The sequence below is a fragment of the Asterias rubens genome, chromosome 17 (assembly GCF_902459465.1).
Source record: "Asterias rubens chromosome 17, eAstRub1.3, whole genome shotgun sequence".
NCBI lineage: Eukaryota > Metazoa > Echinodermata > Asteroidea > Forcipulatida > Asteriidae > Asterias > Asterias rubens.
In genome coordinates, this window is record NC_047078.1 from 5668762 (window position 1) to 5684519 (window position 15758).

The 15758-nt window shown below is 38.4% G+C and overlaps 1 protein-coding gene across 1 annotated transcript; it reads left to right on the forward strand.

Annotated features, from left to right (window-relative positions):
• The first annotated feature begins 1757 nt into the window (after positions 1-1757).
• LOC117301637 (phosphatidylglycerophosphatase and protein-tyrosine phosphatase 1-like) lies at positions 1758-14115 on the forward strand. Its single transcript, XM_033785655.1, has 5 exons — positions 1758-1921; positions 3140-3349; positions 10185-10265; positions 11485-11676; positions 13331-14115. The coding sequence occupies exons 2-5, from the start codon at positions 3200-3202 to the stop codon at positions 13508-13510; spliced, it is 603 nt and encodes a 200-aa protein (XP_033641546.1). The 5' UTR covers positions 1758-1921; positions 3140-3199; the 3' UTR covers positions 13511-14115.
• Positions 14116-15758: the final 1643 nt, after the last annotated feature.

Below are 15758 nucleotides of genomic sequence, written 5' to 3' on the forward strand. Positions count from 1 at the left end.
AAAGTGTATAAGGGCTTTAACGGTTGATTTTGTCCTTACTGCGCAAGTTTCCATTTTATACGCTGCTTACCGTACCTGTTTTAAAAGACATGCTAACCTTCCAGTGCTTACTGTATGACAGTTTAGGATGTAACCATGCAAATCCATGGTGAATGCATAGGCTGGCTGCCTAATTCTTTTGCCAACCTATAAAATATGCTTACACTTTAAACATATTTTTCTGCTATAGTTAGCACAAAAATTTGCTTACCGTTAAGCAGCGCTATGAAATTGGCTCAGATGTCATATTAAAAGTTATCAATAATATGGTAAGCTCTCAAAACTTATTCAGCTTAAAACGTTTTCAGCCTAAAACTCCTTTTTATTTAATATTGCTTTGAACCTACACATGTATAATCTAGAAAAATTTATTCAGATTTGCCTTCATGTAGACTAGATTAATGACATCACACCCAAAAAAAGGGTTTGTTTGAAAATAATCATAGACAGCAAAAAATACAAAACAAGTTTTTCTTTAGTTTATCTCTAGAACATAAAAACTAGCAAACACACTATGTGTGTTTATGAAACAGTGTGAAAACTGAAATAAATATTAAAATTGTAATTGTTACTTGTTAAATTGTTTTGAATTTTTATGTGTTTATTATTGAGATTGTATATGAGTGAACTTGTTGTGTGTGTTTTTTTTCTTCAAAATATTGCGGATTGAAATTGGCAACTGAATTTGGGATGAACAATTTCTTTGTTTAACATCAAATTTTTAAATTATTACCATCATTTTCCCTTGTGGGTTATCACTTGATAACTCCTAAAGAGTCAGGGGATTCGAGAGTGCAAATATGGCAGTTTCATCAGGTTGAATGGCTTATGACTGCCCCCTCCCCTCCCCCAACAAAGATATAGTGACCACCAAAACGGAGAGGCCAGTTGTTACGAGCGCCAGCACGTTAATCCGGAGGTCATTGGTTCAAATCACTTGCTCTAGTTAATTTGTCTTTGTTCAACCCCATATTATGTACAATTTTACCCAATCAATTTCTGTCGTGGTATATTACTTGAAACTCTTATGAAAAAGATGTTTTTTGTCGAAACCCTAAAACTCTCTGCCCGAAACAGACCACAAAAACACAACCATAATGTCATGATTGAGGACTAAGAATGTTACAAGTTTTACAACGAGTAAGGGAATTTCGGAAATAGCTTTGGAAGATCTTTAATTATCATGGATACCCCGAAACGAAACAAATGTTATGTGACAAACACTCTGCCTGAGTCAGATCACACAACACACGACAATAAATTTATGATTAAAGACTAAAGAATTGTACAATTTTTATAAAGGGAAAGGGAATTGGGAAATATGAAACCACGAAACGAAACAAGTGTAAATGTGACAAACTCTCTGCCTTGAGTCAGATCACACAAAACACCTTTAAGAATTGATGATTAAGAACTAAGAATTGTACAATTTTAAAAGGAAAGGAAAATCCTAATCCCTTGGTCCCCCCCCCCCCCCCCCTCCGCACCGGATGGAGTGGGCGGGGCTATTCACCCTTTGATCCCCTATCTGCATGTGTACTGACCGACTGACAACAAGTCTAAACACAGTAGTCTAAGCCCCGCCTCTTCTAATACAACAAAGCACGTGTTCGCTGAAGCATGGCCAGAGTGTAGATTAGACAGCTAGCTAGGCGTCTTTCGTCATTGAAAATAACACACACGGTACATAGTCCTACAGCATCACGGCCGACCTAAGTACTATACTAACAGGGGAAAAACCTTACGGTGTTTCACATCTTCTGGACTTCATACATACATTTTGAGTGAAATATGATACGGATAATTCCATAAGTTTACCAGTTCAACATCATCTTTCCAGTTTGTATACCTTTATTGTATGAACAGATTTACGTTGATAGAGGTGAGTTCTTCCTCCCATGGATGGTTAAAAGTGAAATATTGTTCGCACATTCACAAGAAGAGGGTTGATAATTTTGGTTGGATGGTTTAATTAGTTCTTTGAAAAGTTAAAGTCCACAAATGGAATGGGCCAATTCACATGTCATGTACTCGTCGGCTTCGTTTGTTTAGTGTTACTCAAGGCGTCCTTGTGTATGTATGATGCTGGTAGTAGTGGGTAAACTGCTGGTTCTCTATGGTGGACGTCTTTCAGTGGTCAGCTAGCTCATCACAGTTAACAACTGGGCGTCTCCTGAAGAATGGAACATCTTTGCACTTGCAGGGTCTCAATCTCATTCATTGAGGTGCTGCTTACCTCCTGATTCTAAACCCTGATTCTGCTGAGTAGCATTGCATGATTGCTTAACTAAATTACTGGTTGTAACTTTTAGTTTAAACGATTGCTTGTATTTTTTGTAGGAGTGCACTGGCACTGTTTGTTGTGACTACTGTACTGTAGTTTGTGCATGATGATGTTGATCAGTTGATGATGATAATATGGCTTGCATATTGTCAACAAAATATTGTGCTGCTATACTACAGTTAACCAAATTCACTACAACCATGGATGGAGGTAGTTGCGATAACGTGACCCTCCGTTGACGGCGAAGCCGAAGTTCGCCGTCGGGAGGAGGGTTACGTTTTGCAACTAGGATGGAAAGAACCTCCATGCTAACTACATACAATGTACTACTACTAGCTACCTACTTCTATAACGATGATGAGGTTCATTTTGCTATCGTCTCCAAGATAGCGGAACAAACCTCATTATAGTTATATAGGAGAATAAGTTACCTACTTACTAATTTAGTTACGATCTCAGCCCCCCCCCCCCCCCCATCCTTCTTCCGCTCCGGTCTGTCTGTCTCGCTGTGTCAGTGTCATGGAGGATGAAGGGATGTTTAAATTGCAAATTCTATCAATAAGTCTATATTTAGAAGCCCTTCCATAATTAGTTGCGATAACGTAACCCTCCTCCCAACAGCCGCAAGGCCATCGGGAGGAGCTGCCGTCGGGAGGAGGGTTCATCACTACCGGTACTATGTGATAGAATTGTTTAGTTTTTAGTTGCCTTTGACATTTCTTTGGAAACCACCTTATTTTAAGAGTGGTTTCCATTAACAAACGTATCCCTTCCCTTTTTAATTAACAAAGAAAGTTATTTTTTCTTAATTAACAGAGAGAGTTACCGTCCAACTAAATTTCTTCCGACTGTGTGTGACCTACCCGTGTCTTCATCATGGGCGTAGGTTCCAAATTAATGTTCTACCCAACACTTGGATTTAATGTCGTCATGAAGAAAGTTTCATCACGAAGATGGTACGACAGAATTGATCAAACAGTTGTGCTTGGTGCTTTGCCGTTGAGAAGTAACAACTACGCTCAAGAGGTATTTTATAATTAATTTTGTCCCTGTACCGTTTTGTATTTTAAGCACTGACTGTATCAGTACTTTCAAGAGTTCTGTAAAAAAAAAAATTGACAGACATATCATTTGGTTGAGATTTGAACCCTTGCTAGAGTAGATGTCTTGCCACTAGACAACCGAGCTAGCTACATGTAGCCTCGGCCCAATTGAATAAAGCCTGTTAGCACAAAAATTTGCTTAGCATGAAATATTTGCCTTGATAAAAACAGGATTACCAACCACATTTCCGGGTGATTTTCAGGCTACACAAACAACAGCTGAATACCAGTCAGTAACGAGCAAAATGCAATAAGTGGAAATTTGGTTGGTAATCTCGTTTTAATCAATTAAATGATGTGGGTACTTATTCAAAATGTCCATAGATTTACATTAAACTTACAGGGTTTGAAGATAATTATAGTGGAAAGCTTCCCTTCAAATCTTACTTCTTGAGGTGCTGTAGTTTTTGAGAAATGAGTAAAACAATGTCATGAAAACACGTTTGTAAATGATTAAAATAATTTTCGTCTCATGAGACGAAAATTATTTTCATGACATTGTTTTACTCATTTCCCCCAAACTACAGCACCTCAGCACATAGTATTTTCAGGGGAGCTTTCTACTATCATTATCTTCAAACTGTGTAAGTTTAGTGTAAATCTGTGGACATTGTGTTTTTCATCCTACAAAAGTTACATACATGTAGACCGTTTAAGGGAGAATTTCCATGCTAAGCAATTTTTTTGTGCTTACAGGCTTTATGAAATTAGGCCCAGGTGGCTGGAGGTAGTTACTAATCTTATGTTGAAGCAGTGCAGTGTGTACTTCAATGGTTTGATAGATTCTATTTTTGCATCGGAGATGAAGAATATAGTTTGTTTTTACCCTAACACTACATCTACTTAAAGGTATTTTATGTTTTCCGCATGCTTGGCTCTGTTTTGTTAAAGAAAGGTATTTTTAAATATTTGTACAGCACTTACACGATCAGTGAACGATTTCTCCTCTGTAGGCCTATAGCATAACAAAATGTTACACAAAATGTATCAGTTGCTACTAAAAAAAATCTTCAGCTTAGCATTTGTGCACAAAGAATGTTCCGTCCGAATATATTTTACTATGCAAAACCTGCTGCTTTGAAATCTTTCGGTGACGAGAAAAAGTTTCAATACCGAGACAGTGACTACAGTGGCAAGTAGGAAAAACTTCACATCGGGTGTGCATCCCTAGTACTAGAATGAGTTTCAAGCCCCTGACAGCCTCTCTTGCCTGTTGCTAGGAAACAAACATTATTTAAATAGGACTTTTAAATCTGTATTCAGGACGGGTAGGAATGATGATATCTGGGGATTTGCCGATAAAACCATCCTGGACATAATCTCTCTAGATATGTGATCCTGAGAAACAAGGTCACTCATTTTTATTTGGCATTGAAAAGATTATGATGATGATAACCGTTAATAGATATCCAGAGGTTATTACTTGTTTCTTGGGACTGAATGAATGAATGAAAAAGTTCTTAATTATCCTAGAGCAAGCCCTAAGTTGGGACTACAGGCCTGTATGCTTTGTTTTTGAAAGGGCAAGGGCACTAAGGCGATTTCTCCTTGTTAAAGGACACCCTACATTATGAGGAAATTGTAAAGTTCTACTGGAGCATTTCAAGGGCACCACGGCAATGACCAGGGGGCATGAACATGATGAAGGCAATATCCTTCGTGGCTATCCGTGAAATCTACCTCCAGGGCTTAAATTTTACACTGCACCAAAAGCATGATGCCAGTGATTTTACTTACGGGTCAGTCTAGTCACAGCGGTCTTGTGTTGTTTTTCATCTGAATGCAGTGTTCAAATGTTGACTTTTGAGTAAAAATGTTTCAATTTTGTCGAGTATCAAAAAATAGGCTCCAGGTCAGGCCAGTAGTACAGTGTAAAATTTGAGCCCTGATAATGAATGGTTTATGAGTGCATTGGTGAGATTATTTCTGTGTTTTGAAAGATGGGATGTTCAAGCTGAGTGTAATTGAACATTCCATCTGTCATGGAATGAAAATATTTTCTCAACTGCACAGATGCAAAACAGTCATTACTTTTTATAGATTTGTTTTTGATATAATCAAAGCAGGCCAATTTTGTCATTAAATCGTTGGTATTCGTCTCGCAAACAGCATTTAATGGTTTTGTTACCGCGCCATTTAAGTACGCTTTGGATCATAGATTTTTTCCATTTTTTGAAAAAGTACAAGATTGTTATTTATAAAACACAATCAACAAAAGGAAATGACCCAAAGCATGGCTGAAATTCTAAACCAACTTAAAATTTAATTGATGTCATATTATTTCATCGAGGATAAACACAAATTGTGTTTTGTCCATACATGTACAATAATAAGGGAATCATTGTGTGGTGAAGAGGTTTTCAACTAGTGGTTTAATGCCAAGGAGGCCTGGTTCTTGATCATTTTACCGAGACGAAGTCGAGGTAAATTACAAAGAACCAGGCCTCGGCGGGTTTAAACCACTAGTTGAAAACCGATTCAACACACTTTGATTCCCATTCATAAATACCTTTTTGGTCAAAAAGTAAAATAAATGCAAAAAATATAATTGTTAAATGATTTCTTTCAACATCACCCCACCAGCTATGAAATGGTAAAGACCTCTGCCGCCCTCGGGTAAACAACTCCTTATATAAGGGAATGTTGTGCGCGTATCGCATGATGTGGCACAACTGTTTCAGCCGTTGCTCTCGACCAATAGGAATGAAGAAACTGTCTTATAAGAACAGATGCAAGGTCGCGTGTCACGCCCATGAGTTAACACTTTTTACCGGTCATAAACAAAGGTTTATACACACCCACGTGACGCGCTCTCCACCAATAGGAATAGCGAAACTGTCTGAGGTGCTTATGAATATATGTGTTTTAAAAACACTGTTTTGTACACAGGTAAAAATTCAGTTGTCATTCATACCTTTGACCTTTACCATTGTAGACCTGGGCCCAATTTCATAGGCCGCTTTAATTTAAAGCATAAAAATAAGCCAAGCATTTGATATGCTATAAACCTGAAGAAGGCTGCTAGCCAAAATGCAATCTAAGCAGTCAGCATTTTTTTTTAAGCATTAGTAGCTCTATGAAAAAGGACCCAGATGTGTTATTACTAGACCACAGATATTGCCCAGTAGCTAGTATTTCATCCTTTGTTTGTTCTATGGTTTATGACACAAAACGGCAGATGATAAAAACAAAGTTGTTTACACATTTCTGATGCAAATTTAACATCCAATAAAAATTTTAATTAAGTTCTACCCTTGGGTTTGGATCCTTGCTGTAGAACAGCCTGTGTATTGTTGTCTGCAGTTCTCAGAAAAAAGTAGTGAAGTGTTATCATTGCTGTAAAGGTTACTATTCAATTGGAATGTATTCCACTTTGTCACCAACAATAGACTAGAGACATGGGCCCATTTTCATGGTTCTGCCTACCACAGAATAGACCGATCCATTAGGCTCCGCCCACGACGCACGTGTGAGCAAGAACACGTGAGCCTCTCCAATGCCTTTCTACACAACTCTGCCGCGCGCGCCAAGCATACGCGCACGCATGTCGGACCTTCGTTGCGTTGTGATTGGTCAATACGTAATGGGGCGGAGCTTAATGGATCGGTCTATTCTGCACTTACGGCCCATAGAGCTACACGTATACGCTTTACAGGGGTACTGCAGAATTTTGCAGTTAGCACAACCATAAACTTGGACTCCACTGAATGTGTGTTAAATGTACCGTACGTGCTACATGTCGTGCAGTACACAAACATGCACTGTACACCAATGTGGATTTAGCAATGTATCACTCAAGTTTTGTGAAGAAGAAAAAAATACACAAAGGTAAATCACTCAGGTGGGATTTCTTCCCACAACCTTTTTTTTTGCTACAGCAGAATGTCTTAGCATGACTAGATGATTCCTGACCAAGTGATTAGTCGACGAGGTAAAAAGAAAACCACGCAATTTCAAGTGTTTCTTGTGTGGATAGTTATATTCTACTTTTAAAACATCTTTCTAATCATATGCATTTTATAACAAACGGTTACACACTCTTTTCAAAGACCAACTCGACTGATCCAAAGGCAACGTGTTCCTTTAAGCACTGAGATGCAAAATTAAATCTTCCTTTTTTTTTCGTTCGGTTTCCATTTTATTTGCCCAACACACAAAAAAAACACAATAAACCTGATTGTGAAAAGTTTGTAAGAGCCTACACAATGTGTAGAGATTTTATACTTGATTGTTCCCATTCTGCCTTCCAAGGACCAATATTATTATCATGCGTGTGAAAATCACTATTCATATTTTTGTCAAGAGAAAATAGGAGTTGCATAGACTTGTCAACAAGCTGTGCATGCCTGACTGCATTTTAAGAATAAACTAAAGCTATGTTATAATTCAAATCAATAATACTATTTAGGCTACACTCAATTGTGGAGAATTATGCAGTTTGTATTGTGAGTCATGCGGTGCATATTCAGTGGTTAGTTTCAAAGGCATTGAAGGGTTGTACAAAATGGGGCCGTCTGCTACTCTCACAATTTATATTTTTAGCTTATTGGGGACTTCCTCTTTTTCTACAGATTAAAGGAAAATTTTAAGGAATAAAAAAACACTGTCAGTGCCTTCTTTCTAGGGGGAACGATTCTCGAGACTGCAGGGCTTGTACAATGTAGCTCAAAACTTTTGCTGGACCCAATTAAACTGGTTTTATATGAACCTACTAACATGTATGGGTATCGTCGTCGTCGTCCTATGAGTCATGGCTGACCCTTTGTGACCCTGTTTATGATGTAGTTCCACTTCTGTCTATCCAGTGCAGATCAATAAGCAACGTTTATTGATAAGCCCGTGAGTTCTTTGATTCCGTCTGTCCAACGAAGTTTTTGACGGCCACGTCGGCGACTACCTGCTACACATCCTTGCATAAAGATCTTCTCAAGGTTGTCCCCCTCTCTTCTGGATATGTGACCAAAGTACTGAAGCTTGTTTTTGTTAATTTTTGAGGACAAGGTGGGTCTATCTTCTCCTATCAGGTTTCTAACAAAAACATTGGTCTTGTGCTCTTGCCATGATATTCTCAGCATTCTCCTCCAGCACCACATCTCAAAAGCGTTGATCCTGTTCCTGTCTGCTTTACCCACAGCCCACGTTTCAGACCCATAGGTGGCTATTGGGAAGACGAGAGCATTCATGAGTCGAATTTTGGTAGTTCTGGAGATCCCTCTGTCCTTCCAGATGTCAGTCAAGGAGATAGCTGATGTTCTTGCCATAGCAAGGCGCCTTCTGATGTCCTTAGAACTTCCACCTTCGTTGACGATCAAAGAGCCCAGAAAATTGAAGTTATTAACTACTTCAATATCCCCATCATCAGCGTGCAATGCCAGGTTTTGATCAAGAGTTCCTCCGTAAATCATCGCTTTTGTCTTCTTTACATTGAGAAACAACCCATAATCTTCGCTGGTGTACTTGACTTTAACAATCAGGTGTTGAAGTTCTGCTGCTGTTCTTGCTATCAAGGTGGTGTCATCTGCATATAGATTGGTGAGTTGCCGACCTCCAATTGAGACCCCTCCTGCAAAGCCATCCAAGGCTTTCCGCATAATGTATTCAGCGTAAATGTTGAACAGAAAGGGTGAAAGTATGCTTCCTTGACGGACTCCTTGACCAATTGAGAACCAACCACTGTCTCCACACTCAGTTCTTACGGTGGCTTCTTGTCCTTGGTACAGTGCTCTGATTAGTTCAGTCAGATGTGTTGAGAATCCCATCTTTCTCATGATGTTCCATAGCTTCTGATGTTGGACGCAATCAAATGCCTTTGAATAATCTATGAAACAGAGGAACAATGGCTGGCGAAACTCCTGATATTTTTCTATCAGATTTCGCAGATTTCCAATCTGATTGCGTGTTCCTCTCCCTCTCCGAAATCCAGCTTGCTCTGGTGGCAACTCACTCTCCAGTTTGTGTCTGATTCTCTCAGCGATTATGTGAAGCATCACCTTACTAGCATGTGAAATCAGTGAGATTGTGCGGTTGGTGGCACACTCCCTCGTATCCCCCTTTTTGGGTAATGGAAGAAAAACTTTTTTTCTTTTTTTTCCAGTCCTCTGGCCATTCTTTTATCTTTGGGTATATATTTCATTAAAAAAAACTTGACTTAATTGTTCAAAGGATGTTTATCCAACTCAAAGTGAACATTTGAAATACATAATTATTATTATTATTATTATTATCTCCTGACGATGACTAGAGCAAGCTAGTCGAAAGGTTGAGACCAAACCCAAGAACTGACTCCGCGGTAGTACAGTTAATTACGATCCTATAAGCTAAAGTAGTAGTCCCAGCCTATTTCTATACCATCCGTCCAGGTAATAGTTAATAAGCAGGACAGTTCTTTTCAGAACTGAGAAGTCTCCCGAACAATCTACTCCGCGGTAGTAGAATTAAGCAAGACAGTTATCTAAGAACAAACTCTACCTGGCAAGTAGACACACACTTGGTGTTACCGCAAACCAAATATATATTATGGGTTTATTAAAAAAATTCATACATGTACATCTCAGTCAAAGGCTGAATTGTGTTTAAAATACAATCAGAGTTTTATAAAATAAAAACATTTAAAAGGCCAGTAGATAAGAAATACAATTGTTCATAAATAAAAATTCAAACCATATAGCTTTGTGTTTTTTCCAAAAGTACCTAAATGTCTAGTTAAAAAATTATGTTCTTCTTTTTTATTGAGTTATTTTTTGTTAATTGATTTGCAGCTGGTTGAAAAAGAGAATGTCAGAGGAGTAATTTCCATGAATGAAGACTACGAGCTGAAAAGATTTGTGACGACAAAAGAGGTTAGTTTAGTTTGGTTAAAGACACTGGACACCTTTGGTAATTGTCAAAGACCAGTCTTCTCACTTGGTGTATCTTAAAATATATGCACAAAATAACAAACCTGTGAAAATTTGAGCTCAATTGGTTGTCTAAGTTGGGAGATAATAATTGATGGAAAAAAAAGCCTTGTCACATGAAGTTGTGTGCTTTCAGATGCTTGATTTCAGGACCTCAAAATCTGATTCTGAGGTCTCAAAATCTAATTCAAATATTTTAGTGGAAAATTACGTTACTTCAGAGGGAGCTGTTTCTCACAATGGTTTATACTATCAACAGCTCTCCATTTCTTATTAACAAGAAAGTTTCAATGCTAACAATGATTTTGTGATAATTACCAAAAGTGTCCAGTGCCTTTAAATTTGTGAAGTTCTTAAAATGTCATATATATATATTAAAGGCATTATTCAGGATTAGTAGAGCCAACAGAATAGTCACAGACAGGGTTCATGTTTTGTGTTATCAAATAACAAATTTTTGAAAATTTCAGCTTTATGCAATAACAATGGAAACAAATTCAGAAATAATATTACAATTTTAGAACTACTGCATCAGTTGGAGACTTTGGAACACTAGGTGGCAGCAGACTTACCAGTTAAATTTCCATTGTTAATGTAGTTCTGAGCATACGTGCACATTACAGAGAACGATGGTTTTAACCTGGTAAGTGTGCAGCGTCCTAAAAGTCCACCATTAAGACCGGTTTGGTAGATCAAAAAAAAAATTCAATATTCAGCTTGACACAATGTCCTTACAAAACAGATGCAGTTTTTCTTGGATATTACTTCATTTCAAAGAAAATATTTTCCTAAGTTGATAATTTTTCCAGATAATCTTTCACTATCCACTTTTCTTGACAGATAGTGAGTGGGCCAAACTAGGTGCAAACCTTCTTCACTGGCCAAAAGGAATTTCTAAATCAATTATTCTGAATGGTCCAGGCCCCCATTCTAGGTGACCCCCATGGGTTCTAAATTGATAGTTTTTCGAAAAAATATTTCACTAATGTCCACTTTTCTTGACTGATAGGAGTGGGCCAAACTAGGTGCAAACCTTTTTCAGTTGAAAATAGGAATTTCTCAATCAAATAATCTAGTTTGTAATGGGCCCCTGCCCCATTCTAAGCTGATAGTTATTCAAGAAAATATGTCACTATAATTATCCACTTTTCTTGTCGTTAAGGAGTGGGCCAAACTTGGTGCCAACCTTCTTCAACTGCCGACAGTTGATTTCACCGAAGCGCCAAGCCTTGACTTCTTAGAGCAGGGCGTTAACTTCATCTTAGATCACGCTCAGAAGGAGGAATCTGTCTACGTTCATTGTAAGGCAGGACGGACAAGGAGTGCTACACTGGTGGGATGTTATCTTATGCATGTAAGTTTAGAAATCGTCAATGTGGTTTGATAGTGGGGCAGTGAATGTGATGGGGAATCATGGTTGAAAATAGCCTGAACGGTTTGGTCAGAACAGCGGTTCAACCGAACACGCGAAAACGCTCGACCAATGACCAAAGCTCAAACATGTTTCTGGTTAGGGTCGCCAAAACGCGCTCCTGCATTCATGTGACCACGCCGACTCTTTTCAGAGCCAACACTCTTACAAAAGAGATTTAATACATGGTTGTACCCGCAAGTGTACTATTTATTAGTTAATTCCATAAATGCATGTCATTTTAGAAACATCAATGTGGTTTGATTGAGGGGCAGTGACTGTCAGGGGGAATCATAGCTGAGAGTTGGTTGAAACTTGTTGGGCTCAATTTTACAAAGAGCTATCCTGAAAATAGGAGAGTATAGTGTGCAACGACTAGACCACCCTGGCTCTTTTCAGAGCCAAGACTCCCCCCCCCCCCCAACATTGATCTTTACTGTATTTTTCAATGTTTTTAACCTGGTGTATTTAAATTCCTCTCTGCTGTATTCTTCAATCTGTTTAACCTAATTAATGTGCATTATTGTACTTTTTATTCCCGAGAAATTAAATAAATATAAAATATAATACAGTGTATATAATAGAGATTTTGTACACTTGGTTACTACCAGCAAGTTTACAAGTTAAAGGCAGTGGACACTATTGGTAATTAACTCAAAATAATTATTAGCATAAAACCTTACTTGGTAACAAGTAATGGGAATTGGTTGATAGTATAAAACATTGTGAGAAACAGCTCCCTCTGAAATGACATAGTTTTCGAGAAAGAAGTATTTTTCCACGAATTTGATTTCAAGACCTCAGAATTAGAATTTGAGGTCTCGAAATCAATCATCTGAAAGCACACAACTTCACGTGACAAGGGTGTTTTTTTTTCTTTCATTATTATCTCGCAACTTCGTCGACCGATTGAGCTCAAATTTTCACAGGTTTGTTATTTTATGCAATGTTGAGATACACCAAGTGAGACGACTGGTCTTTGACAATTACCAATAGTGTACAGTGTCTTTAAACAGGGCTCAAATTTGGGGTAAGACCTCTACGAGATGGTAGGGCTTATACCTCAAAATGTTTTGAATACTTGGTACTTCCGATCAATAATTTTGTTTGAGCAATATGGTGTAAGTCTAGTGAACAACTTTAGGTAGTGAATCTTTGTCGCTGAGCAGTCTAGTTTACATGGCTCTGCTTACCATTAGCACAGAATCGTTGCTTACGGAAGCAGGGAATTCTCTGCTTACGGCAAGCATATTTCACGGGTTAGCGGCGAATTTTGGCTTTTGCGCGTGCGTACTCCGCATTTCTAGGGATTCTACGCTTACAAGGCTAGCACAGAAATTCGGCGCTTGCGCGTAAGCGGGGAATCGTGATCGTAAGGGCAGAATTTGGGGGTAAGCAGAGCCATGCAATTGGGCCCTGATGTTGTCAGAAGCAAAGTGTGTGTTCGAATCTCGGTCGTGACACTTTTTCCATTGAGGAAGGCACTTCACCAATAACTGCTTCACAAACAAATCGGAACGGTTGTACAGTTTACCAAGGCTTTGCCAAAGTAAAAAAAAAATGATCTGAATTTTACTCTCTTTTTTCAACTCTACAGGTCAAAAAGTGTACCCCACAAGAAGCGCAGAACTCTATCGAGAAGAAGCGGAGTCACATCATCATGAAGGACAAACATTTCAGAGCTATGTACAGGTATTATGACAAGCATGTCAAAGGTCAGCGAGGTCATAGGAAAGAGCCAGGCCAAGAGGATGTGCAGCAAAACGACCTTTCTTAATTGATTGGACAGGTGGTGGAGCTCAGTTTCTGTATGAGTGCATTTTTTTACGAAGACTCGGGAAAGCATTTCTTCATAATTAGAAGTTAGCGGCACAATTCTCACTTTTTAAAATGACAATACATGAGATGAATTTTTTTTATTTTATCTTGAGGCGGCAAGGCCAATTTGTTTTGCAAAGGGCACTTTCATTGGGAAATCTTTAAAAAGCCTATGCAAAGCTATGGGACAAATCTTAAAGGGCACCAAGGCAAGAGGCAACAGAGGTCGCCCTGGCCTATGTGTAACATCAGGCCTGGCCGCGCAAGCACATGCTTGCCGTCACTCCAAAAACCGTCACTCCTTTGGATGTTTTGGGATTTTATTTTGTATTCACTGACTTGGTTATTGCAATCAATCATAGGGTAGTGGGGGCGTGTTTGTTCTTTTACAAATCCATTTAGCCAAAGAGAGGTTATATACCAAACAGTCTGGTGCCTTAGATACATGTACATGTACAATATTGTAATGAATAATGCACTCAAGGGACCTAGGCCAAATTTCATGGCTCTGCTTACCGTAAGCACAGAATCGGCGCTTACGGAAGCAGGGAATTCTGTGCCTACGGCAAGCATATTATTATTATGTCACGGGTAAGCGACGAATTTTGGCTTCTGCGCGTGCATACTCACTATTACTGGGTATTCTACGCTTACAAGGCTAGCGCAGAAATTCGGCGCTTGCGCGTATACGGGGAATTCTAAGGGCATAATTCGCCGCTAAGCAGAGCCATGAAATTGACCCCTGGTCCAATAGTCTGGTGCCTCTAGGGCTTCATGTGCAATAACACTTACAGCCCTACAGTTCCTGTGTTTAGTTCCCAGTGTCGCTGGAAACTGAACACAGATTAGTCATAACCAGGGGCCAATTTTACAAAGCCATTAAGCAGAAATTACTGCTCAGCGAGTTTCTCTGCTGAGCAAAAATTAAAGTGGGGCACCATTCACAACAATGTAAACTTAATGTAATTTTTGCCGCTAACCCATTTCTGTTAAGCCATACTTTTCTGTGATTAGCAAGTTTATTGTGACAACAGGCTTTATAATTTTGAGCTGAGGGCCCCAAATTCAGAGTTGCATATAAGCACATGAAGTAGCTAAGCACAACAAAATTATGCTTAACAGATTAAGCTAATTAGCTGAAATACAATGTCGCATGTACAATTTGTGCCTGATATCCTGCTTATTATTGCTAAGCAGTAATTTTATAAGCAACATTTTCTGCTTAACAATCTCTATTGAATTGGGTTCTGATATTAAAAAAATGTATAAAGTTGGACTATACAAGCATGTCATTTGTGGTGGAGGGTTTTTTAATTATATAATTAGTTCGCAATAATACTCTCTTAAAACCCTGTATGTAAAATAGTTGTTTGTATATATTTGCATTGTTACATCATTTAGGAAGAGACACAGTGGGAGCACTGGCTTAGTACATGTATAACGCGGCCCAGCGTGCGACCATTTTGTAAGTTTAATAATATATCTGGTAATTTCAAAATACAGCGCGTTTCAAATACAGCGCGTGCGTTAATCTTACAAAATGGCATGCGTGTCTCCTTGCGGTCTTGTTGTGTACACAGTACCACCAGATGCGCCCTCTAGTTTTTGTACCTCTATGGTTGTGGTTCAAGACATTTTCTATGAGGTGTTTGAATGATTTTGACAAGAAATGTGGTTAACCTCTGAATGAGACAATTTTTTTCGTGAGATATTGGGAACTTGCCAATTTGTTATTCTTTATTAGATACAAGGAAAGAGTTAGACACTGTTGTTGTATGGGACTGTATCAGAAATAAAAAATGACACGCAAAAAGCTTAAAATTATTGTAGATGTCCTTGATGAATTAACTCCAAATCTCAAAAATCTTTCTATTAATGTTGGTTCGCAGTGCTGAAAGTTGAATAGTCAATTGTGTAATCAAGTGTTGACATAATTGTTTGGGGGAAAAAAACCGATTTTACTTCACTTTAACATAAATAATGACTCGAACTTAAATCTCGGAATACTTAAAAATAATTTGCAGTTAATGAGCAGATGACAGTCCAATGTCAAGAATGACCCACCCTAGTAAGTCTTGTACCTGGTGTTACTGTGTTGAACATTCGGTACATACTATTGAATTTTACTTAAAATCTGGCAGGGCAAAGCCTAACTATTAAAGTTGCATAAAACAAATTAATACAATATGTTTTGTAGCATATTAAAC

Excerpts from the sequence above, each read along its gene's own strand:
- LOC117301637 (XM_033785655.1), top strand. The coding sequence starts at position 3,200 with ATGGGCGTAGGTTCCAAATTAATGTTCTACCCAACACTTGGATTTAAT. Across the intron at positions 10,266-11,484 it reads GATTTGTGACGACAAAAGAG|GAGTGGGCCAAACTTGGTGC; the intron begins GTTAGTTTAGTT and ends CTTGTCGTTAAG. Across the intron at positions 11,677-13,330 it reads TGGGATGTTATCTTATGCAT|GTCAAAAAGTGTACCCCACA; the intron begins GTAAGTTTAGAA and ends TCAACTCTACAG.